At 36.5% G+C, this 25,182-nt stretch overlaps 1 protein-coding gene across 10 annotated transcripts in view; it reads right to left on the bottom strand.

The window, feature by feature from the left end:
- PDS5B (PDS5 cohesin associated factor B) overlaps window positions 1-25,182 on the bottom strand; it is a 208,342-nt gene that overhangs the window by 11,244 nt on the left and 171,916 nt on the right. For 4 of the 10 annotated variants that reach the window (XM_021065557.1, XM_021065562.1, XM_021065558.1 and 1 more), the window contains exons 23-31: window positions 24,243-24,379; window positions 20,924-21,047; window positions 11,874-12,078; window positions 9,161-9,275; window positions 7,397-7,529; window positions 6,985-7,104; window positions 5,953-6,015; window positions 5,228-5,373; window positions 3,005-3,110 (exon numbers count right to left, since the gene is read on the bottom strand). In XM_021065557.1, coding sequence (XP_020921216.1) covers window positions 3,005-3,110; window positions 5,228-5,373; window positions 5,953-6,015; window positions 6,985-7,104; window positions 7,397-7,529; window positions 9,161-9,275; window positions 11,874-12,078; window positions 20,924-21,047; window positions 24,243-24,379 — 1,149 coding nt within the window. Of the gene's footprint in view, window positions 1-3,004; window positions 3,111-5,227; window positions 5,374-5,952; window positions 6,928-6,984; window positions 7,105-7,396; window positions 7,530-9,160; window positions 9,276-11,873; window positions 12,079-20,923; window positions 21,048-24,242; window positions 24,380-25,182 lie in introns of all 10 variants that reach the window. The other 6 variants (XM_021065559.1, XM_021065563.1, XM_021065561.1 and 3 more) reach the window with 3 other exon arrangements.

Below are 25,182 nucleotides of genomic sequence, written 5' to 3'. Positions count from 1 at the left end.
CAGGTTGCTTTGTTTTGTTCCTTTTTTTTTTTTTTTTTTTTTTTTCTTTTTGTGGCTGCATATGGAAGCTCATGGGTCAGGACTGAACCCATGCTGCCACAGAGACAATGCCAGACCCTTATCCTGCTATCCCACAGTGGGAACTCCTGTTCCTGATTTTTTTTTTTTTTTTTTTTTGTCTTTTGTCTTTAGGGCTGCACCCATGGCATGTGGAGGTTGCCAGGCTAGGGGTTGAATCAGAGCTGTAGCTGCTGGCCTATGCCACAGCCAGAGCAACTCAAGATCTGAGCCACATCTGCGACCTACACCACAGCTCACAGTAACACTGGATCCTTAACCCACTGAGCAGGGCCAGGGATTGAAATTGCATCCTCAGGGATACTAGTCGAGCTTGTTAATCACTGAGCCATAATGGGAACTTGTGTTTCTGACTTTTAATAATAATGTTTTAAGTATTTTGCCTTTAAGTTGAATAATTTTTACTAAATCATTGCCTACTGACTTAAAAAGATAAAACATTTAGTATGAAATATCTTTATGGTATTAGTGTAGCTATTTCAAGAAGAGTTTTATTCCTGTCATTTTATTTATGTCAGTTTGGCATAATCTGAGACTGTTGTTAATATTTTTTATTTGGGATATCAATTTGCTTTAAAAAAGTTTTTTTTTAGCATTTAAATTATCCTTAACATTCCAGGAAGAAAAGATCTATAGATTGCTGGTTTTAACTTGTTAGTATTTATCTAGAGTTTTGCACAGAAATTAAAAATTAACTGTCATTACCTATAGATAGCAAGACAAATATTAAATTAACTCAACTCTCCAATTTTAAATGTTATAACTCATTTTGATGTCCAAAAGTCTCAAAATGTGGGTGAATTCCTTTATGCTCTGGAAAAGGTTGGTGATAAACGTGAAATTCAATGTCCACTTTCTTGAGAATCTTGTAAAATAATCTAGCTTCCTAAAGTACTGCATTCTCTAATTTTTCATTTTGCACTGCACTGTATTCAGAACGGAGGGGAATATAAAACTGAGGTTAAAAACAGGAAATGGGGAAAATATTTTATTTGAAAAACTAAATATTAGAATTTAACCGTTTACAAAGAAAAATCCATTTGCAGTGAAATTTTGGTATGTGAAACTGGTAGTGAAGATAATACTCTTTTGCCATAACCTATTGTTCTTTACATTGAAGTTGTCTCATAATTTTCATCTCTTTGAAGATATTTCAGTTGAAATTAGATTAATAAGGTTCTTCTGAAAATGGATGCAATGTTACACAAAAGGCAGCCAAAGAACTCCATTAATTATACAAATAAATCTCAGAAGCTCTGCTGCAAATGGTAGAACTAGGTATGGAATTTATAGGATAACAAAATATTAAGAATTATCAAAACCTCTTTCCCAATTTTGTGGGGAAGGGGCAGCATGTGAGTGTGGAAGCCTAAATTGAGGTTTCCAACAAAAGAGAGAATTTTAAGCTCTCCACTTAAGGCATCTTCAAGCACACGGTGACCAACTTTCATAAATGACAATGAAGGAATTTCTGTACTAAGTGAGAAGCAGGCCTAGAAGACATAAACACCTTTCCTCAATTCAAGGATTCTCTTCTACAAATCCAGATAACAAGATTCCTTTCTACATAAGAGATCAATGTTTAATTCTATTGGGGTGAAAATTTTAAACAGCCAATAAAAATTATAATTTATAATATAGTTAAGATCCAGTAAGAATTTTAGAATTTTAACTTTTTTAAATGGAAAGAGAAACAATCTGCTAAAATAAATTACTGGAGAAACCTGAAAATAATTTTAACTTCTTGAGATATGTAATGTTGGGCCAGGAGAAGACAAGAAGGGCAAGCAATTATTTCAGAGAAAGCAAAAGCCCTTACTGGTAACTTTTCACTTTTATTAACTGAGTAGATTCAAACACATTAACATTTATTATTAATCACCAAAAATATTAATCTTTATAACAATAATAAAACAGCAGCAAGTACCATACATTTGGGCTAATTCATTTATTCTGATAAACCTTACCAGCTAGTTATCCACACTTTACAGATAAACAAAATGATTCAGGGAACCTAATGGGTTTTTTAAGAAATGTTGAGAGCTAACCTACAAAGTCAAAATATGTCTAATAATTAATGCCAGGTTGTGTTGGAATATATAACTACATTCTATATCTGTACAAAAACTACCAAATTTGTATTCAAATGACATTTACAAATTATGTTTATCATACTAGTTATCATTGCTATTTAGATTAAAAACTAAACAGGGACTTTATGAAAACTGTAGCACTTCCTACCTTTACGACAAGCTTATTTAGTAATTAAAGGCTCAGAAATCAACTAACAGGGTTGCCGTCATGGCGCAGCAGAAACTAATCCAACTCGTATCCAACTAGTATCCATGAGGATGTGGGTTCAAACCCTGGTTTCACTCAGTAGGTCAGGTATCTGACATTGCTGTGAGCTGTGGTGTAGGCTGCAAATGCGGCTTGGATCCCGTGTTGTTGTGGCTGTGGCGTAGGCCGGCGGCTGTAGCTCTGGTTCAAACCTAGCCTGGAAGCACCCATATGCTGTGAGTGCAGCCCTAAAAAGCAAAAAAAGAAAGAAAGAAATCAGCTAAAGTGGAGCAACCTTTAAAGACCCTCTCTTCTAGTCTCTTTCTCTAAGGCTAAGTCTAAACTTACTGCGTTTAAAAAAAACACAAAAGCCAAGCAGTTCTGAGTATGGAACTGGCAAGTTTGATTCCAAAGACCTAAAGAATAAAGATGGCTTATTAGAATGACAAGAAACACAAGAGATTCAAAGTACTTAAATTACATGGTAGAGGAAAATTATAAACTCAAATTTGTGATTAAAAAAACCATTAAAGTAAAATCGGATGTCAAACTTGTGAGTAATGTCAACTGGTTTCAGTGTAAAAATTATTATTTATATAATAAAATTCTTATTATAATTATCATAAAATCAAACCAAATATCTCACCCTTACAAGATCAGAGTCGTCTCTCTTGTCACTTTTTTTTCCCGGCAAAGGTGAAGACATTGTGTAATCTTCATTTTCACTGTGATCCATCTCAGAACTATCAAGCCTTTTAATAAGACATTTGTAATTGTTATTATCATCAAATAACCTTAAAAATGTTTTTCCTGTTCCCTGGTGTTGCTTTAGAGCTTTATGAGGAAAGGTTTCATTCTTTTTGAAATGTATCGGTTTTAACAGCATGTCTCATATTTAATACCATCTGGCAATTTTCCATCTTCCTCCCTTTTTGCCTCTTCCCTAGATTGCTAACGGCTGGCTGCTCGCTGTCTCTTCCTACCTCAGTTCAAACTCCTCCACTCTCCACAAACAATCACAACTAGGCTCCACATCAACTTCCAGTTTTACTTAAAATCAAACCCAAATTCCTTACATTATCCACAAAGTCCAAACACAGTCTGGCCATTATTCTCTCTTTTCTACTCTCCAACCAAACTGATCTCTCAAGCACACCTGGCTTCAGAAAGAGTCTTAGTAAACTGATGGGATTTGGAGAAAAAAGTGACAAATGGCTGAAACAAAGTTTAACCGCAAGTATACTGAAAAAGTCTCGAAGGGAAACGGGGAGTCATTTGTTTTGAATAAGAATGGGAAATGAGGGCAGAGTAAAACTGTACCATTGTCTTGAAAGCAAACAAGGGAAGCCAAGCAATAACCTGAGAACAGTGGCATTTAAAAAAGATTACCTAGCAGTGATAGAATATACACGGCCAGAGAAATAAGAAAGGGAAAGAGCCAAATACCACAGTAATTAAAGGGAATGAATGAAATGACGATAGCAGAAAAGTATTAAATAAACGTCATAGAGGAAAAATAATTGGCCAAACGTCTTAGCATATGAGGAGCATCAGACAATTCTGAGCCCCTTTGCCTAGATGGATGAATTAATTAGATCATCTTTCATTATAATCAAGAATTCAAGGAGAAAAATTGGTAGTTGAGGAAATGAGTTGCTGGAAATGTCTTTGGTCATGTTAAATATGAGGCCATCCACTAGCACAATGTCCAAATGTTATACATTGGCGAAGGGCCACTTAGGAATTAGACACTAATATGCATTAAAACAGAAATCTCGAACAAACTAGAGCTTTCTATGTAATTTTTGTTCGAACCCTATTATATTATATATCCTTTGACAATTTATTCATTACGAGGAAACTGGTAAGACATGGAGAATGTCTCCTGCCTTCTTTTTTCAAAAAAAAATTTTGGCTGCACCCACAGCATATGGTAGTTCCTGGGCTAGGGATCTAATCCAAGCCAGAGCTGCAGCAAGGGCTCATCCTTCATCCACTGGGCCGGGCCAGGGATTGAAATGGTGCCTCCACAGAGACAAGCCAGATCATTAACCTACCGTGCCACAGCAGGAACCCCTGTCTCCTCCCTTCTTTAGTGAATGGTTATGAACAGTGCCAAAAACAGCATAATCTTTCAAATTCAATAAATGACAGCAGTTTAGCCTTGTACAAAGCTCTGCTGCTGACAAACGCATTATGCTAAAACTAGCTAAAGTGTGAATTATTTTTTTATTTCTTAAGAAGAAAAAAGAACCTCCTGCACAGCATAATTTGAAAGTACATTTTTAAGCTTTGTTTTTAATAAAAAAGCATGCGTACGCACATGGTACAAAGGAATCTGAAGCACACCAGAATATAAAACGGTCTCCCTCCTACACTAGATTATCTACACTATTAAGATGCTGTGTATTCTTCCAAAAACTTTCTATGCATTTACAAGCAAATGCAAATACAAATCTTTCTTTTTTTTTAATTCCAAAAGACTTTACACGATTCTATTCTTTGCCTTTTTCACTCAATAATGTGTGTGGAAACTTTTCATATGGCTCAGAACTTTGTCATTTTTTAATGACTATGTATTCCACTGTATGGATGTACCATAATTTAAAAGTTTACAGTCACTAGATACTTAGGTTGGAAATTAGCTTATGTCTACCAACAACTGAAATATGAGAGGCTAAGACAGAGTACCTTCCTAAATGAGCAAGCAAATACAGACAGCTGTACATCTACCAGTGTTAAACCAGAATGTTCAGGTAGGCATCGATTTTTATTCACTGACATGAAATGTTTTGAGTTACGTTACTTTAGAGATCAGAGCTTTGGTGTAATCCTTAAATATAAAGTATAATATTTCTTATGTACTCACCTCCCTTTTATTCTTCCAGGAGAGCTTGGATTTGAGCTGCTGCTTGCATTGCTTACAGTTTCCATTCGTGATGATTTTGTCTGAGATTGTTTGCCTGCTGATGAAAGCGGCTTATTAACAGCTCCTAGAACATTGGTTGTTTTAGGCTGAAATGAAAAATGCATATCTCTTTCTATTTGATTAGAACCAAAAGAAATTTAGATACAAAGAATCATAAATAACATCTGTCAAAGAATTTACATATACAAATCCATGAAAAATCTGCCTACTCTTAAGCAAAATAAGGATTATAGATTGAATATCACCTGAACAAATAAACTATATAAACAGAGTAACAGTTAAGTTTCTTAGTTATGTGCAGGAAAAGGTTTACATAGAAAGTAAGGACAAATAAAATGCACAGTCAACAATGAAAACTGGTAATCACAGACTCTTGCTACAAAGGAAGGACATAAGGTATTTTTACTTTAATATTTTTATCTTAATATTACAGGATATTTAAGAATCACGGTCTCCAGGGTTTTATTGTAAGGTAAAAAGTAAGTTCTGTATCTCAGTTTGCATCTATATAGAAAATATTTCTTCTTAGTAAATGGAGGATATCTAATACTTCTATTTTCTTTTGACACACCAATTTTTAAAGAAATGCAAAACAATATCATTATGTTAACAGCCACACTAAAAAAAACTACCACATAAAAATTAAAACAATTTTCAAAACATACTTTTCCAGGAGTAAAAAACGATTTCATTTCTGGAGGCAGATAATTTTTGGTGTTACTGAAGTTCTACGAGCAAGGGAAAAAAGACATAGTCAAGGAATACTGAAACACTGTCTCTATCAGGTGATTCAAGCTAACAAAGCACAGAGCAGCTTTTGTTTTAAAGTATGTTATAAAATACATATTTATTTAAACTAAAAAATCAGTTGCAACACAAAATTTCAGTCGGTGATTTTAAATGCTATAATAAGTGTGAACTAACCTCATACTAACTCTAGTATAAATACAACACATCTGAGCTCTAACACACTAGAGTTCCAAGAATATATCAGCAAACAAATGCTTCTATAATAATGCTCTCCAGGGAACAGGACACATATACTCCTGTTACCTTCATCACAGAAAGGTGAATGCTCAGAAGCAGACAGTCTCTTTTATTGGGTGAACCTAACTGGCCCATTCCGATTTGTAAGCACTGGTAAGTAGTGACTGTTTCGTTACTCTCAGTCCCTTAATAGGCTTAGATGCACTATGAATCTCTATTCTAAAAGACATTTTTTGGTATCATACAATACTTGAGTTTTCCAAGAGTGGTTTGGGAACATTCCTGAAGTGTTTCCAGGGTCTTGCGACTGTTCCAGCACTAGTTCTCTGCTTGCTTCCTCCTACCAGTTACAAATCTCCATCAAGAACCTATTAACTTCAAATCACACCAGCATTCTCCTTCCCTTTTTAGATCAATGGCCACTAACCAATATTTACAGGCTTTAATCACACTTTTGCCTGTGCTCTTAGACTGACATAAAACTTGCAACACAAACTCTAGAGCATCCCAATTCAACTCTGAAGCTTATCTGTGTCCTCCAGTTTGGCCCCTATGCTGGTCTTGAACCACACTGTTAAGATTCACCGCGACCTTTCCATGACATTAGGAGTGGGCCAACTCTTGATACTGATCCTTCCTGATCTTCCCACAACCTAGGGGTGAGAACACGTTTTATTTCAACTTACACAAACAAATTCTTAAAAAACTACCTTGTCAGGTTGGGTGAAAAAACGAGCTGGCAGTACTGGGTCTTTAGGAGATTCCAAACTATATGTGGTGCTTTTTGACATGATGATATTCATGGCAACATCACACACAGTATACAGTTTCTGCAATGGTATTAAAAAAAATTTAGGTACTTAAGTTGGCATCCCAGACTCTGTGAATTAGGAGTAATTCTGGAACATGCTTAATCTGTTATTATTATTAGTTACTAGTAACAGCATTGCTACTAATTTTATAGTAATTCTATATTAGTAAGTCTAATTACTACTGATACAAACACCATGCACTTTTTACTACTAATAGAAAAGAATGATGTCGTCCATAGAAGTTTCATACCCTATACTTCAATGTTTAAAACTGACATGGAATCATAATTATTGACAAAAAATTACATACTTCATTCATTTTTGCATCATCTGGTCCTTGAGCATCTTTTGTTTGTTTAATATTTTCTACCATCTTTCTGATAAATGCATGACTGTTATTTTCATTTTTAGCCATTAATATTTCCAGAACAAACCAAAGACATCTAAAAAAAATACCAGAAGAAAGAAAAAATTCATTATTAAATACAGATAAAATGATTTAAAATATAATAATGAACTCCAGGAGCAGAAAAAATTAAAAGCAAATAGCCATAAATCGATAGAGAAAAAGGGGTATGTCACATACATATCAGCAATGTGGGTATGAGTTCATAAGACCCCCTCTCAAAGTTTCACTAATTTTACTAAGAAGGCAGGTTAAAAAGAAACAGAAATGGTAGAGAGAATGAAGGGAGGCCTGCCTAAAGGAATAACTAAGGCACAGACAAAGTGAAGCCTCAGATATTCAAGCCTGACTGTAGTCCTGAATGGAAGTCATCAAGAAAATCTAAACTCCTTACTCAGTAGTTAAGAATCTTCATCAATAAATTAGAGGGAACAACTCTACATACTGTTTTTGCTTAAAACGGGGAAAAAAGAATAAAGTTTCAATATTTTAGTTTTAAAGTTAATTACATTAAACCTGGAAAAACTAAAGTGCTTTGTCACTATTATATAAATAGAATGGGACAGAGTGATATCACAGAAGAGAAAATGGAGAGGAAAGGGAAATGTGAAACAATGTATTATTCTAGAAGGGGGAAAAATAACCTTTGAGACCTCAGGCAGAGGCTGTTTTTCTGGAGTGGTTCTCTGATAGAATGGAGATCACTCTTGGCTGGAGTAGGGCAATGTACAAATCTAGCCAAAAATGTCTAGTAAATTCCAAAGAATATTTCATCTATTTTAAAAACCAGTGTTCTCTGAGAAAGAGGGGTAGCAGAAAGCTTTTCTTTGATATAATCACTCAACAGAGAATTCATTTTGGGAAAATTAACTGCTTATTTTTTAAAAATAGAAACCGTGGCAAAAAGAAGGTAAAAGCCTTTCTCTTGTCATGAGAAAGTTATCAGTAATTTAATTTTATTCTCTTAAAGCATCTCAAATGTTTAACTCTGGCCACAAAGTTCATCCTTCATTGAAACAGAAACAGGGTCTCATTCTTAAAGAACTCTGCTGGTCTTATAAGGACCTCTCTAAAAAATGTTATATTCCCCTATTCCACATCCAAGCATTGATATTCTTTCAGCCTGTCTACAAGAATCTTTGAAAGAACTGCAGCTTTTAGAAGCTCTAATGAGAGAACCACCAATGAAGGAGCAAGCAGGCGCAGTTCCCTGGTTATCAACCTGGGCTATTAGCGAATCAGACCACTTCTCTCTTCCTTAGGGAGGAAGATGGTAACTACAAAGAAAATGTCCTCACCATGTGAATAAAGAGAGTATTAATTCACCCCAAATGAAAATCTATACATCATTACAGAGGAAAGTAGGAAAAGATAAGAGTTGGAATGGAAACTCTTAATGGACTGCTTAAGTAGAAGAGAACTGTTAGGCTGGTAGAGAAATAGGACAGTAATACAATAATTATGCTAGGTTGTTTGGGGAAACTATCTAAGAAATGAAATGTGAAGCAATGGTATGAAAAAAGAAAGAGAACAAATAAGGTAAAGAATCTTAAACTCCTAATAAATGAAATAAATTTAATAAACTGATTATAACTAAGATTCCATTATCAGCAGGAAAGGGGAAAAAACTTTCAGAACATATGAAAATGGGATGGAAAAAAATCTTACTCTTTAACATCTTTAAGTTGTTCAATATCCTGTACTTTGACATAATCTGGGTCATGTGCCAAAAGGTGAATTGTATATGGAACAACATACTCGGGTAGAAGAGACAATAATTTTTCTGAAAAAGAAAAAAAAAAAAAAAAAAAAAGAAAGAAAAAAGAAAGAAACAAAACAAAACAAAACAAAAACATCCAGGTTAGAAAACCAAGTTTTACTCATTCTCTTTCTCTCTGATACTCTATTTCCTCTACCCCAAAAGTTTACCACAATATGGTAATACACTGAAACGTCCAATGCTGAGGTACATCATAAGTTAAACAGCTTATTCATTCATCCATGATGTCCAACGTTGAAATGCCTACTAAATGCACATGTGCTGAAGCTACAAAGACAAATATTGGAATTTTCAATAGATAGAGGGAAAAGTGACCCAAACCATATTCAAGACTAAGAAACATAAGAACTATTTGTCTTTTTATTATTAGCAACTCAATATTCAATACTCCCTTGTAAGCTGCTGAGCAAAATGATAAAAACTAGTAAATGTTTCATTTAGTACGGCAGAAAAAATTACGAAGTAAAGGTTGACACTCTGGCTATTATTTGTAACAGAAGAACAGATATAAAGGAATAGATTCTGTTTATAGGGCATTTTAAATAACAAAGTTTAATTTAAATTCAAATATTTTTATATTTTGACTGAGATCTACGTATTTTATCAAAGGTTAAAAATGGAAATCCTATCTAGTTTTAGTACAGATTACTCAAAAGACCAGGATTCATATTCTGAACAATTCCTTTCATGTTTCCTACTCTCAAAATAAAATTTTAAATCAGATGTTCAACCTAGAACACAAAAATATATGTGTCAATAAGGCACCAAGTTTTCTTTATTTCTATTACTGAACTCAAAGAAAATAGTTTGTGTGTAATATCCTTCATTTCAAGGTAGGTATAGAAGAAGAAAAATGTAGCAAGTTTCAAAATTCAGTGAAATTTGAATTAAAGTCTATCAAATAGTTACTGAGCGCTTCCTCCTCTTTTCTAGGTCTACTATTTTTTATCGGGGTTTCCTATTTTAAATGTAAAGATGAATACAACTAGATAAAGACCTCACACTAGAGCACAGACAGGACAGAAGCTATACTTCATTATGGAAAGTGCCCTAAAATAAGACTAGCTAACAACTACTGAGTATTTCTTTGGACCACGCATTATGACAGGTCCTTTATACACATAATTTTTTAGTCCTCATAACTAACATAAGACATGAGTAAAATTATACTAACCTTACAAATAAGGAAACTAAGGCTAAGACTGCAACAGTGACCTGCCCAAACACAATTAGTAATTGGCAGGGGTGGGTTTGACTCCAGAGCCCTCATTTTTTACAAGGTGAGGAAAGAAGAGAACAAAGAGGGTCCCAGTGATGAGGAAACACCAAAACTGTATTTTAAAAGATTCAAAGGGGGCGCAAACCACTCTCCTTGGTTTTGTTTATCTGTTTGGCCAGAAGGGGGAGGCAATTTCCAGGCAGAGTTGACAAAAGAGAAAAAAAGACAACTGCACAAATTTCAAATTATCTAGAGTATGAGGATCACAGAATTTACAGTAGGGAGTGGCTGAGAGAAAGCTTGAAACTCAGGGTAAAAATAAACTATAAAGGGCTATGCTCATGCTTTTCAACCTGATCCTATGAGCAATAAGGAATCAACAGGGATTTCAAGTAAGGAAGTGATGTGATCTGATCTGTTTTAGAAAGATTACTTTGATAGTAATGTGGCACAGCTGGAGATGGGCCAGAAACAGGGGAACATTTGCACAAGGAGTTAATTAGGAGTATATATGATAACCCAAGTGAAATATACCAGAGTAGGAGAGCTGAGGAGAAATATTCAAGATATTCAGAAGAAGAATTAAGAGAATTTAGTGACCAATGAGAGGAACAAAGAAGACATGAAGAATGTCTCTGATTTCTGACTTGCATAACTGGATGGATTTTAATGATGTTAAACAAGTCCAAGAAGTCAGAGAGGCACAAAAACTAACAGCATGGAGGGGTAAAGTGAGCAGCTTTTAAAAAGGCACATAGGAACCTGCTCTTCATGTCAGCTACAGGTAAGGTCAACCAACAAAGATCAAAGAACAATCTATATAAATGTACTTTTTACTGTTTTATTAAAAGTACCTCCCATGGAGTTCCCGTCGTGGCTCACTGGTTAATGAATCTGACTAGGAACCATGAGGTTGTGGGTTCGATCCCTGCCCTTGCTCAGTGGGTTAAGGATCCGGTGTTGCCATGAGCTGTGGTGTAGGTTGCAGACGCGGCTCGGATCCTGCGTTGCTGTGGCTGTGGTGTAGGCCGGGGGCTACAGCTCCATTGGACCCCTAGCCTGGGAACCTCCATATGCCGCGGGAGCGGCCCAAGAAATGGCAAAAAGACAAAAAAATAAATAAATAAAAGTACCTCCCAAGTCACTGCTTATTTCCTTTGGCCTTTCAGTCAGTTACATAAAGAGGTATAGGTTGATATTTAAATGCCCATGCATTTCTATTTTAAAATGACCTTTTAAAAGGAAAAGTTGTTATTGAAAAGAGCAACACTCATATTTAATGAGGGTCAGTTAGAATAAATAACAGTACCATCATCTTGAGGTTTATAAAACTGAAACTGGCAGGACGGAAAAGGACACTTTTCATTTTCATGTACGCTTACCACTAACAGCTGCATGCTGCTTCAAATACTCGCGCCTCACATTGATATTTTTTACCAGACACTGCCTGGCATGAGCTCTTCTTTCTTTTACAGGATCTTTTGCACAAAGTGCACAAATGGCCATATACTCAAGCGGAAGCCGTAATCGGGAAAGGCCTTTGTGAAGTTTCTGAGCAAATACTTGTCTTACTTGGTAGCATTCATCCTGTGAAGACACAATTATTCCACATATTATCCAATGGCACCGAAGAGCAAGTAACAACTTTAGATATTAAATTCACTATATCAAGTAACCAGAAATATGGCAGGTTCACCTACAAGCTTTGCTTCTGCTCCCAAGACTGAGACACTGTGAGAAATTAACATCAAGGCTGGAATGATCACCTGGACCCTAATAACTCCCAGTTATCTGTGTTAGAACATACTGACTGTGTTCTTAAAATACATAAAACTAGTAAACTCACATCCATCCTGACTTAAAGACATGAAAAAAAAGTTCAAACACTACCTCAAATTTAGCGTCGTCATTTACTGATCGAGATAAAACTCTGTCCAATTTATATATTTTGGTTCTATCATTTAAAAACCTATTCAGATTAAAGTGTGCAACTCTGAAGGCAAGCGTTCGTAATCGATCTCAGAAACACCACATTGCTTTTGGTTCTATAAATGAACCACTCTGTTCATTACCACCAGGCCTACTTTCCTCGTATCACTCACTCTCCTAAACCACCCACCTCCACTCTGTAGCCAACTCCTCCCCATCTTTAATGACAGCTCCTGTATCGTCCAGAAATCACTGTGTAATCTTTACCCTGCATCCACCTCAGTGCTCTCTTGGCACTCTGCATTTCTCCAGCATAACATCTAGTATACAGCAGGAAAATGACTGGAGTATCTGTCTCATCCACTGCTAGCTGTTCCTTAAGGACAAGAACTATGTCTTGACTCTTCTGTGTACTTCTAAACCTAGCATAATGTCTGCTACACAGACCTCAGAATTTTTTCTAAACTATAGGGAAAAGCTCAAATGACTTTTAAGCCCTATATGAGACATACAAAGACCTCCTATGACATAGGAAGTCTTTCATAGTTAAACCTTACACTCCACCCATGAACACAACATGTGGTGTGTTTCATATTACTGCAACTTTAAGTTTATTTCTTCTATCTAGAGTGCTCATTTTTTCTTCAAAACCATCTTGCCTTTATCTTTAAATCCTTAGTTTATGTACTTTCTTTCATCTAATTTAAAATTCAGTTTATTATAATACCAAACGCTCACTTGAAAAAAAGTAGTCAAGCTTTCACAGAAATACTGTCTATTATCAACCCTCATACTCCACAAAACAAAGTTAAACTTATCTCATTCCTTCATCAGTACTACTCCTACAGGGAGAGAAATCTTCATTATCTGACTATTTATTATGAAAATACCCAATTACAAACCGTGTAAGTAAAAGTCAGTATATCACAAATATATTCACAAATGAAAAGACCATTCATAAAACTTAAACGAGGGGGAGAGGGGTAAACTAGGAGAATGGGATTAATGGACACCAAAAACCATACATAAAATACATAAGCAATAAGGATTTACTGTACAGCACAGGGAATTATTCTCAATCTCTTCTAATAACCTGTAATAACTATATAATGTGCAAAAAACCTGAATCACTATGCTATACATTGAAACTAACACAATATTGTAAATAAAACGTACATCAAAAATACAACAACAGGAGTTCCCATCGTGGCGCAGTGGTTAACGAATCCGACTAGGAACCATGAGGTTGCGGGTTCGGTCCCTGCCCTTGCTCAGTGGGTTAACGATCCGGCGTTGCCGTGAGCTGTGGTGTAGGTTGCAGACGCGGCTCGGATCCCGAGTTGCTGTGGCTCTGGCGTAGGCCGGTGGCTACAGCTCCGATTCCACCCCTAGCCTGGGAACCTCCATATGCCGCGGGAGTGGCCCAAGAAATAGCAATAACAACAACAACAACAACAAAAGGCAAACGACAAAAAAAAAAAAAAAAAAAAAAAAAAATACAACAACAAAAAACTAACATCCCTCCCTCTTAGATGCACTCCTAACCAAAACAAAGTTTTTGTCATTCTCTCACTAATCAAAAAGGATCCAACAATACAATGCAAACTGATTACAAAGTCCACTGTGAATCATGGCAGAGGTAGTACAATTTCAAAAAGTCATTTCAGTGATGGTCGAGAAGAAAACTGTCAGATCATATGCAAGGCAACTGACATACTGAACAATAAAAGACGAGAAAACTGACAAGAATGATGATACAATAGGTACATCAAAAGAGAATCATCTGAATAAAAATTTAAAAGATGTGCTCCTGGGAACTAAGCAAGTCCTCCAATGTTTATTTCATTTTTGGTTTTTTTTTTGCAAAGATTTATCCTTTTCATTAGGTTATAAAAATGTGAAGTAAAGGATAGATTGATACAATTTTTATCAGGAAAAAAACACTCTCAAAAAAGCAAACACTTGATGCCTTCATGGTTATGATTATAATCAATAATTGGTTTCATATAAAGATGGTGTCCAATACTACAAAGTATTTTCCCCCAAGATAAAGTTCTGATGAAAGCTTTTAAGCAAATTAACTTTTTTTTTTTTTTTTTTTTTTGCTTAAGGGCCACAGCTGCGGCACACGGAAGTTCCCAGGTCAGGAGTCTAATCAGAGCTGGAGCTGCTGGCCTATGCCACAGCCACAGCCAATGCCAGACCTGAGTCATGTCTGTGACCTACTCCACAGCTCATGGCAACACCAGATTCTTAACCCACTGAGTAAGGCCAGCGATCGAACCTGCATCTTCATGGATACTAGTCAGATTTGCTACAACTGAGCCACAAAGGGAACTCTCAAAATTAACTTCTGCTTAAGTAAAAAATAAGTAAATTAACTGCATCTTAAGTAAATTAACTTTTTCCCCCCTTTTTTGACTGTCCCGTGGCATATGGAGTTCCTAGCCCAGGGATCAGATCTGAGTGGCAGTTGTGAACACTGGGTCCCTAACCCAATGTGCCAGGCCAGGGACTGAACCTGAATCCCAATGCCCCTGATCCCACTGCGCCACAGTGGGAACTCTTTAAGTAAATTAACTTTTTTTTTGTCTTTTTTGTCATTTCTTTTTTTTTTTTTTGTCTTTTGTTGTTGTTGTTGTTGCTATCTCTTGGGCCGCTCCCACGGCATATGGAGGTTCCCAGGCTAGGGGTCGAATCGGAGCTGTAGCCACCGGCCTACGCCAGAGCCACAGCAACGCGGGATCCGAGCCGCGTCTGCAACCTACACCACAGCTCACGGCAACGCCGGATCGTTAACCCACTGAGCAAGGGCAGGGACCGAACCCGCGACCTCATGGTTCCTAGTCGGATTCATTAACCACTGCGCCACGACGGGAACTCCTTTTTTGTCATTTCTTAGGCCGATCCCGCGGCATATGGAGATTCCCAGGCTAGGGGTCAAATTGGAGCTGTAGCCGCCAGGCTATGCAGAGCCATAGCAACACTGGATTCAAACTGTGTCTGCAACCTACACCACAGCTCACGGCAACGCCAGATCCCAACCCACTGAGCAAGGGCAGGGATCGAACCCGCAACCTCATGGTTCCTCGTCAGATTCGCTAACCACTGAGCCACGACGGGAACTCCCACTTTTAATGGCCTTTTTTAGTACAAATTATCTTCAGAACTACTTCTACTACCTTGTAAATAGGTCAATTACTTTGTGTACTGCATAGTATTATCAGCACTCATTTTCTGCTCTCGAAAAAGGTTATCTTCTTGAGTGCTGTAGCCATGGCTCATCTTTGTATTTATAGAATGTGGAATAATGCATGGCACATAGCAGTACACAGTGACATGAGTTGCATTCAAATTCTAAAATACATAAGTAAGTATTAAATAATTTTAAGATGCATTATCATTGAATTTCTATTCCTCCAGAGGTACTTTCCATTCAAATACCTGACAAGGGCCTCCGAGATACAAAACTGCCTTGAATGAGCTCAACTCAAATAAAGAGAAATAAACCACAAGTACATAAACAACTAAGCACAAGAAATGTATGTACCAGAGGACTATAGATAAAATCTAAAGGGAATCGAAAAGAGATCAACTCTAAAAATATAAGCAAGTTTTGTAGAGAAGGTTGTGTCTGAGGCATGATTTGCAGAAAACATTGGATTTGGAAGTGTAGAAACCGGAAGGTAGAAAGAAAATTAGAGGCAGCAACTACAGATACATAAAAGAAAAATGTTCGGCTTCACTGAAATGAGGGTAGATAAAGGGTAGTGTGCTAAACAGTATTTTAAAAGTATATTAAAAATATATTTAGGTCCAAGTATTAGAAAGGCTTGAATGGAAAGTTCTAAAATATGTAGAATTTTTTCTTTCTTAAGAGCACAAACTCCTAGGAGTTCCCACTGTGACTCAGAGGGTTAAGAACCCGACTAGTATCCAAGAGGATGCAGGTTTGCTCCCTGGTCTCACTCAGTGGGTTAAGGATCTAGCCTTGCTGTGAGCTGTGGTATAGGTCACAGACACAGCTCAGATCTGGCATTGCTGTGGCTACAGTGTAGGCTGGCAGCTGCAGATCGAATCTGACCCCTAGCCTGGGAACTTTCATATGCTGCAGGTGCAGCCATAAAAAAGACCAAAAAAAAAAAAAAAAGGTATAAACTCATACATACATACACACACATATTTTTAAGGGTCACACAAAGCATATGGAAGTTCCTAGGCTAGGAGTTGAATGGGAGCTGCAGCTGCCTGCCTATGCCACAGCCACACCAGATCTGAGCCATTCTGCAACCTACACCACAGCTCACAGCAAAACCAGATCCATAACCAACTAAACCCACTAAGCAGGGCCAGGGATTGAACCCATGTCCTCATGAATACTAGTCAGGTTTGTTACAACTGAGCCACAACACAACTCCAAATATATACATATTTATGGCTATACCCATGGCATATGGAAATTCCCAGGACAGGGATCAAATCCAAACCAGAGCTGCAACCTACACCACAGCCACAGCTGCAGCAATGCCAGATCTTTAACTCAATGAACTAGGCGGAGGATCAAAGTCCATACCATCACAGAGATAACAATGGATCCCTAACTTGCTGTGCCACAGTGAGAACTACAATGCTAGCCCCAAAATATTTTTGACCAGGGGAGTAACATGATCAGAATTGTGAGAGGGAAATTTAACCAACAATAGAGAAAGTCTCACACTGTAAGTGAGAGTGGATGATGGGAACAGCAATAAGAATGGTTAAGGTATGAATTAAAAAGATACAATAAAAGAACAAAATAATGCTATTTGAAGCAACATGGACTGTCCTAGAGATTGTGATAGTAAGTGAAGTAAGTCAGACAGAGAAAAACAAATGCTATATGATATCACTTAAATGCAGAACCTAATTTTAAAAAGTTATACAAATGAACTTATTTACAAAACAGAAACAGACTCACAGATGTCAAAAACAAACTTATCGTTACCAAAGGGGAAACGTGGACAGTGGGAGATAAATTAGGAGTTTGGGATAAACAGACAGTCACTACTACATGGGAGAAGAATCTGAAAAAGGATGGATAAATGTACATGCTTAACTGAATCACTTCACTGTACACCTGAAACTAACAAAACACTGTAAATCAACTACATATTCCAATGAAAAGTAAAAAAAAAAAAAAAGGGGACAGGCTTCCAGTTACAAGTTAAGTTTTAGGAAGCTAGTGTATAGCATGGTGAATATAGTTAACAATACTGTGTTGTATACTTGAAAGTCACTAAGAGAAAAGACCTTAAAAGTTCTCACCACACACATAACAAATGGTAACTACATGAGATGGTGGATATGTTAACTAACCTTAATCATCTTACAACATGTACATGTACCAAAATGCCTTGTTGCTCAACTTAAACACACAATGTTATACGTCAATTACATCTTAATAAAGCTGGGGAGGAAAAGATATCAAAGGGCAGAATTATTTGCACTTTTGCAACAAGTTTTAAGTGCAAACAGTCAGATATAAATCATGCTTTCAGGTTTAAGAAATACCATTCAGATTTATTTTATTTTTTACTGACTTACTTATTGCTTTCCTGACTACATGTCAGGAAAGAACAGATTTGGGAAATATTATGAATTCAGTCTTATATTCACAGAACATGAAGGTGTGAATTTTTTTTTCTTTTTTTTTTCTTTTTGTCTTTTCTGGGGCTGCACCTGCGGCATATGAAGGTTCCCAGACTAGGGGTCTAATCAGAGCTCTAGCTGCCAGCCTATGCCAGAGGCACAGCAATACCAGATCCAAGCCACGTCTGCAACCTACACCACAGCTCACAGCAACGCCAGATCCTCAACCCAGTGAGCAAGGCCAGGGATTGAACCGGCAATCTCACTGTTCCTAGTCGGATTTGTTAACCACTGAGCCACGATGGGGACTCTGAAAGTTTAGAATTTCTGTTTAGCATTGGAAGTGGGACTACAGCCTTAAGAAGGGCCAGAAAAAAGTAGTCATACAATTATGACAACAATCGGGAGAAAAAAAAACAAACAGCATTTCAAGAATAAAGGTGCAATGAGTTGTGTCAAATGATGCAAAAAGGCCATGTATAATGAAGATAAAGATCACTGGATTTGGCAAGTTTAATAAAACATTTCTGGAAAACAACAAAGACAAATACCAAAAGATGAGTAGTGAGGAGTGAGAAAATGAGACAAAGCTAGAGATTACTCTCTACTGAAGTTAGGAAATTTAAAATGAGACAGGCATTTGGTTTAGAGGAACAAAAGAATTAGGAGAGTTTTGTTTAGAATAGGGTAATCTCATATTTGTAAGTTGTGAGAATGTTCTAATAATTAACTTTTAACCATTAACACATGTTCTGCAGACACTAGAATTCCAAAACAATCTTTAAACGTTGGTAACCTGAACTTTCGCCTGGGCTATTTGGTGATTCTGATAGTATACCATACATCAAACAGTGTGCTAGAAAAAAAGGCTCTGGCATTTAACAAGGTGTGGATGCTTTTTGCACACAGTGGACATTTAACTAATGACCTATACATACTTATAACAAATAGGAAATGTCAAACAAAGTCCATCTCTTTTTAAAGTTTTCCATACTTTCCTTTTTTTTTAAAGATTCTACTTTACAACCGACAACACCAATACCTTGAAGAAATAGCAGACCAAGAGTCTGACAAATCACACTGCAAATTATCAAGTTTGAAAAAAATTACACAGGGTGTTTTCTAAAAAAAATTAATACATACTTTTTAAACAAGTTTCATCTTATTGCAAAATAAGATTATCTCCAAAATTAAAGGGGGAAAACTAAACCAGGAAATTTTGGGCTCCTCAAAATCTCATTTCTCAAGTTGTTTAGTCTAATATCTGAATAACACTACCCAAACTAAAATAAACCATAACACACAGGATTTGGAATAGATATTTTAAATCCTGAAGTCCTAGAAACTGACAAAATGACTACCATTTAAAAATACAGATGAAGGAGTTCCCATCGTGACTCAGCGGTTAACAAACAAACCCGACTAGTATCCATGAGGACGCGGGTTTGATCCTTGGCCTCGCCCAGTGGATTAAAGATCCCGCGTTGCAGTGAGCTGTCGTGTAGGTCACAGACGTGGCTCAGATTCCTCATTGCTGTGGCTGTGGTGTACAGCAGCTACAGCTCTAATTCAACCCTTAGCCTGGAAACCTCTGCATGCTAACATGTGTGGTCAAAAAAGACAAAAAAGACCAAAAAAAAAAAAAAAAGATGATAACGTTTAAGGATTATACATAGCAGCAATTTTTAAACAAGCAGTAGAAGGAAGTGAGGAGTGAAGAGAAAAACTACAATTATCCCTGAAATAAATGCCAAATTCTTATTCATAAGACTCCTAGGAAAGAACAGAAAAACTAGTTTGAAACAATCAAATTATGAATGAAAAACTCATACTGGAATATCATACTTACTATTATAAAAGTCGTTTTCCTTTATCAGTGATGCCACAAACTTGTAAAGTTATATAGTTCAAATATTACAATACTCTAATACAAACCCGCAAGACTGGAATATGAATCATTACTATCACAGTTAATAATTTAAAATTCTAATCCACTGAGTAATAAGGAATGCTTGTGTCCTAAAATTAACCTATATGTGTCTTTATAAAAACCATAAATTTCTATATGTTTTCCTTCCTTTTAAGAACTAAATCCTTATTCACACAGTATAAATTTGTGAATTCACTTACTCACTAAGATTTATTTGTAAACCCCAAAACAATACTTGCAGCACTTTCGTGGTCATTTGAGAGTAAATGCAGAGATGAAAAAAAATCTGAGTGGCCTAATACATTCCTGCTGAAGTCAAGGCAATGTGCTGCCTTTCTGCTTCAGCTCTCATTAACAAGTGTCTCTTCAGTGATCTACTTAGTGCCACATTTTTGTACTTTTAGATGGTGATTCTGATGTTTAAAACAGCTCTCATGCAAACTGCTGACGTGCTATTCAACAGTCCTAAGAGCAAGAATACTGAATATGCCTTATGGAGAAAACATGGGTTAGATACGCTTCAGTGAAGCATGAGTTACAGCACTGCTGGCCATGAGTCCAGTGTTAATGAAACAACTATTTATATATTTAAAAGCGTGATTAAACAGAACCTAACATAAAACAAGGTTATGTAGTATTGATCGACTGACAAAAATGTTGTGACCACAGGCTTATTGCCCCTATGAGCAATGGTTCAGGATCTGCTCCTTCTGTAACTGGGGTGACTTTGTAGAACAGACCCACTGCAGACAACAAAAATCCACTGTATTGTTAGCAACCCTGACGTCAAGTAACAGTTTCAGATCTCTGAAACATTTCTCGCACAGTATTTCTAAAAGGAGCTACAATCATTCAAGATTTTTCTCTCTACATCGTGGTCGACTTTCTCCTTTCTAGGAGTCAAAGACCATACAAAGTCATGTTCTATACAGCCACTTTCCTTACATTGATCGCTAAAGCACACAGCTGATACTGTTCTAACGTGATAATTTCATGATAACAGGGTTCTTGTGCTAGCTTCACAATAGCACTTCCAGCAGCAAGTCTCAGACGTGACATATCCGGTTTACTGAAAAATAAGCAAGAAAGAATGTGAATTAGATTTCCAAATGTCTGCACAAAAACATTCCTACTTTGTATATCTGCTTTTACAAAAATGCCTCTGGCAAAAAAAAGAAAAGGGGGGGGTAGATTGTTTCAGTAAGATTGAACACCATATGATGCTTACTTAATTTCTGAGAAGATGGTGTCTGACACTACACAATTCTTCTTTTGAACATAGGTCTATGCTAGTCATTTAATTCTCTCATTCCACACAAAATAGCTTTTAGCGAGGCCTAGAACAAATTTATTTGTATGTTTAGTTGTTAGGTCTTAAGTCTTCCACTATGATGTTTTTGTTTTTGATATGTTTAGTAATATATTAAGCATAAAGATACATAATTTGCTAATTAGTCAATTAAAACTATGGTGTTAAGTACAAAAGAAGTAGAAAGAAAGCAGGTATAGTGGATAAAATATACTTTTTTTTGGTCTTTTTAGGGCGGCACCTGCAAGTTCCCAGGCTAGGGGTCAAAGAGGAGCTGTAGCTGCTGCCCTACACCTAAGGCACAACAATGTGGGATGTGAGCCGCGTCTGCAACCTACACCACAGCTCATGGCCACATTGGATCCCCAGCCCACTGAGTGAGGCTGGAGATTAAACCCACGTCCTCATGGATACCAGTCGGGTTCATTACTGCTGAGCCACAACGGGAACTCCTAAAACATACTATTTTTAGCTAGTATTCAACTTCCTAAATATTGTTAAGAACCTTCTTTTAGGTTTAAGGGATGAAAAATTTTGCTAAATGGTACACACTTAAGCAATCAGGAAATTCTTGACTAGTAAATATACCTAAACAATTCTCCCTAATATATAGTGGTACTTAGATGAATTATAGGGATCTTAGACCCTAATGGTAGGAGGGAATCCTGTAACTCCTTAATTAGGAGCCCCTATGTAGTTCCATACTAAGAGATCCTTATTTAATTTTCATACAACACATATGCGTCTATCATGTATACAGTACTGAGAAGGACTGAAGAGACAATCTTAGTCTTCCAAGATCTAATGGTCTGGTGGGCTTAAGACTCTTCCTTTATCTTTCTAAGGATTTTGTATGGATATTTACTGAAGGTTTGCCAACATTAGTAAGATTCTGAAGTTACAGATTTCAGGTGTGCTTTTCAGCTCATCAAAAGCAATATTTCAAGGAGTCATTCTAAGGTAAATCACTCAACCACTGCTAAGGAAAGTACGATTTTCTTGTTGGGTTTTTGGTTTTTTTTTTTTTTTTTTTTTTTTTAGTATAAATAAAATATAAATAATTATAATACTTTACGTTTTTGAACACGAGGTTTCTATACAAAACATACTTTAAAAATGCAGACCTGGACTTCCTGTGGTGTCTTAGCAGTAATGAACCCGGCTAGTATCCGTGAAGACACAGGTTCAATCCCTGGCCTTGCTCAGTGGTTTGAGGATCTGGCATTGCCATGAGCTGTGGTGTACGTTGCAGATGTGGCTCAGATCTGGCACTGCTGTAGCTGTGGTAAAGGCCAGCAGTTACAGCTCAGATTTGACCCCTAGCCTGGGAACTTCCATATGCTGTGGGTGTGGCCCTAAAAAAAGACAAAAAGGAAAAAGAAAGAAAAATGTTGACCCAATGTAATTTACCTATGTTTGCAGAATTCTAGTGATTCTATTAAAGAATACCACGAATAAAAACAGGTGAATGAGATCTAAATATGCACATAAATAATGTAATTAATAAATTCAGAGACAAAATGTATTACTACCAAGGAAATTTTTTTCTCCAATTATTCTATAAACCCAGAATGCTAGCATATAAATTACAAGAGCAGAAGGTGAAGACCACTAAGACTGCAAGAAGGTAAACACATGAGTTATACAGGTGGAATGGTTTACAGAGTTTTCTTTTTATTTAATTTGAGAAGAATGTGCTACTGTTAATATTTTATGCAAAAAGTACAGCATGAGCAAAACATTTAAGCAGAATAAAAACAGATGGAAAGGCATTATGTAGCTGGCAATCACCATTTATATTTTGTCTTAAAAACTTTAAGCTAGATATATTAAGGGGGGAAGTTATTCTCACATTTCTTATTATCAGTAAAAGGCAATAAATGGCACTTGTGCTTTCACAGAGGACAAACTTCTAAATTTTAGCTAATCTTGACATAATAACCACTACATCATCAATACTTCTAACTACTATGTGCTGGGCAGTGTCTTAAATATAATAAATATACTAACTTATTTAATTATCCTAACAGGTTGATGATATAGACATAATCATTATCTCTGTTTTACAGATGAAGAAAATGAGGTGCAGAGAGGTGAAAGTAACTTGCTGAACGTCACCTGGCTGCCAAGAGGCAGTGCCAGGATTTGAATCTGGGCTCCAGAGCATAATATACACCTTTATTTTTTGCTGTTTTTTAGGGCCAAACCCGCAGCATAAGTTCCCAGGCAAGGGGTCTAATCGAAGCTATGGCTGCTGGCCTACGCCACAGCCACAGCAACACCCAGATCTGACCCGCGTCTGTGACCTACACCACAGCTCACAGCAACACTGGATACTTAACCCACTAAGCAAGGCTAGGGATTGAACCCTCAAATCTAGTCGGATTCGTTTCTGCCACGCCATGAAGGGAACTCCCCTATAATATATATCTTTCAAATGAAACAAAACAAACATAAAGGTATGTGTATTTTAAATAATTTGCATCATGTATATTTTTTACATTTGCATGTATTTATAGTTCTGGAAAAAGATACAAAAAGCTGCCTTCTATCCATTCTGTTCTTTTTTCCTTTAGACAGTAACAAGAATATAGAACATCAGTTATTAACTGGTACACTAATATTTTCACATTAGATATTCAAAAAAGTCAACATCTACTGTTTAAAAGTGCATGGCAGTATTCTGTACTAGGCATGTGGCTGTCATTCTGAAATAACCAGTATACAAAAGCATATTACAATAAAAAATATATGCACACCTACAAAGCAGTATTATTTTGTAATGCTTAATTTTTTAATATTTTAATTTAAAAAATTTTAAAGTATAGTTGATGAACTTTGTGTCAATTTCTACTCTATTATCTTGTTAAAAAGAAACCACCATTCAGCAATTACACCAGACGCTGAAATCCTGTCTAACCCAAAGAATGAATGAATGAAGCAGTAATCACATACCTGATTTTCCCCTGCTCTGTCAGGTCTCCATCACTATGCAGTATTGTCGTAAGTAATCTTAAAGTAGAAGTTCCTGATTTACTGTGATTATTTTTCATTCCAAGTAGCCACCGAACCATCATTTTAATAGCCTGAATCTATTTGAAATACAAATTGACAAAAAATTGCTATATTTAAAGAAATTGTTATCATCCTTGAAAAGGAATGAAGCAATGTTTTTAATAGATGCTTTTTAAGAAAAGGAAAGAAAATAGTTATTTTTTTCTGCATAATGTGAAGATAACTTTAAATGTTTTAAATTAAAGATGTTTCATGCCCCAGGCAACTGACAAATGAATTATCTTTGCTTTTGTATTTTTAATGGTTCCCCAACATTCATTCATTGGCTGCAACATGCAGTGGCTTGATATAGGATCTCACTTCCCAGCCAAGGGACTGAATCCAGGCCATAGTGGTGTAAGTGCCAAATCTTAGTCAACTGGATCATCAGGGAACTCCCACTCTACTTGGAACCCACAGTAAAATCATACTAACACCCCTAGTTGAAAAGTTCCCAAATGCAAATTACATCAATCTTCTGAGTCTGAGAGATGATACCACCTTACCTTGATACATTTTACAATTATGAAGAACTTGGTACTTTAAAAACTGTTACTGCCTCTAATAATTACAACAATCCTTTTTGAAGGGCTGCATGTTAGCTTTTTCACCTATTATCTGAACTTTTACAGATCTGAGGCGCAGGAGCTAAATGGGCTTTGAACAGTGGCAGGTGGCTGATGGTTTTAAAATGTTCTTCCTGGGCCACTTGGTAAACATGAACTTAAGCGCAGATGGCCTACTTTCTGGTGCAATGCTGCTCAACTAAACAAAACTGCTACTTAAGACTAATACTGAGAAAATAGGTTTATACAGGAACTCGAAAGTATCAAGCATCACT

Source organism: Sus scrofa, chromosome 11, assembly GCF_000003025.6.
Source record: "Sus scrofa isolate TJ Tabasco breed Duroc chromosome 11, Sscrofa11.1, whole genome shotgun sequence".
Taxonomy (NCBI): Eukaryota; Metazoa; Chordata; class Mammalia; order Artiodactyla; family Suidae; genus Sus; species Sus scrofa.
Note: the sequence above shows the minus strand (reverse complement) of the source record. Positions and strands in the feature narration are given on the sequence as shown.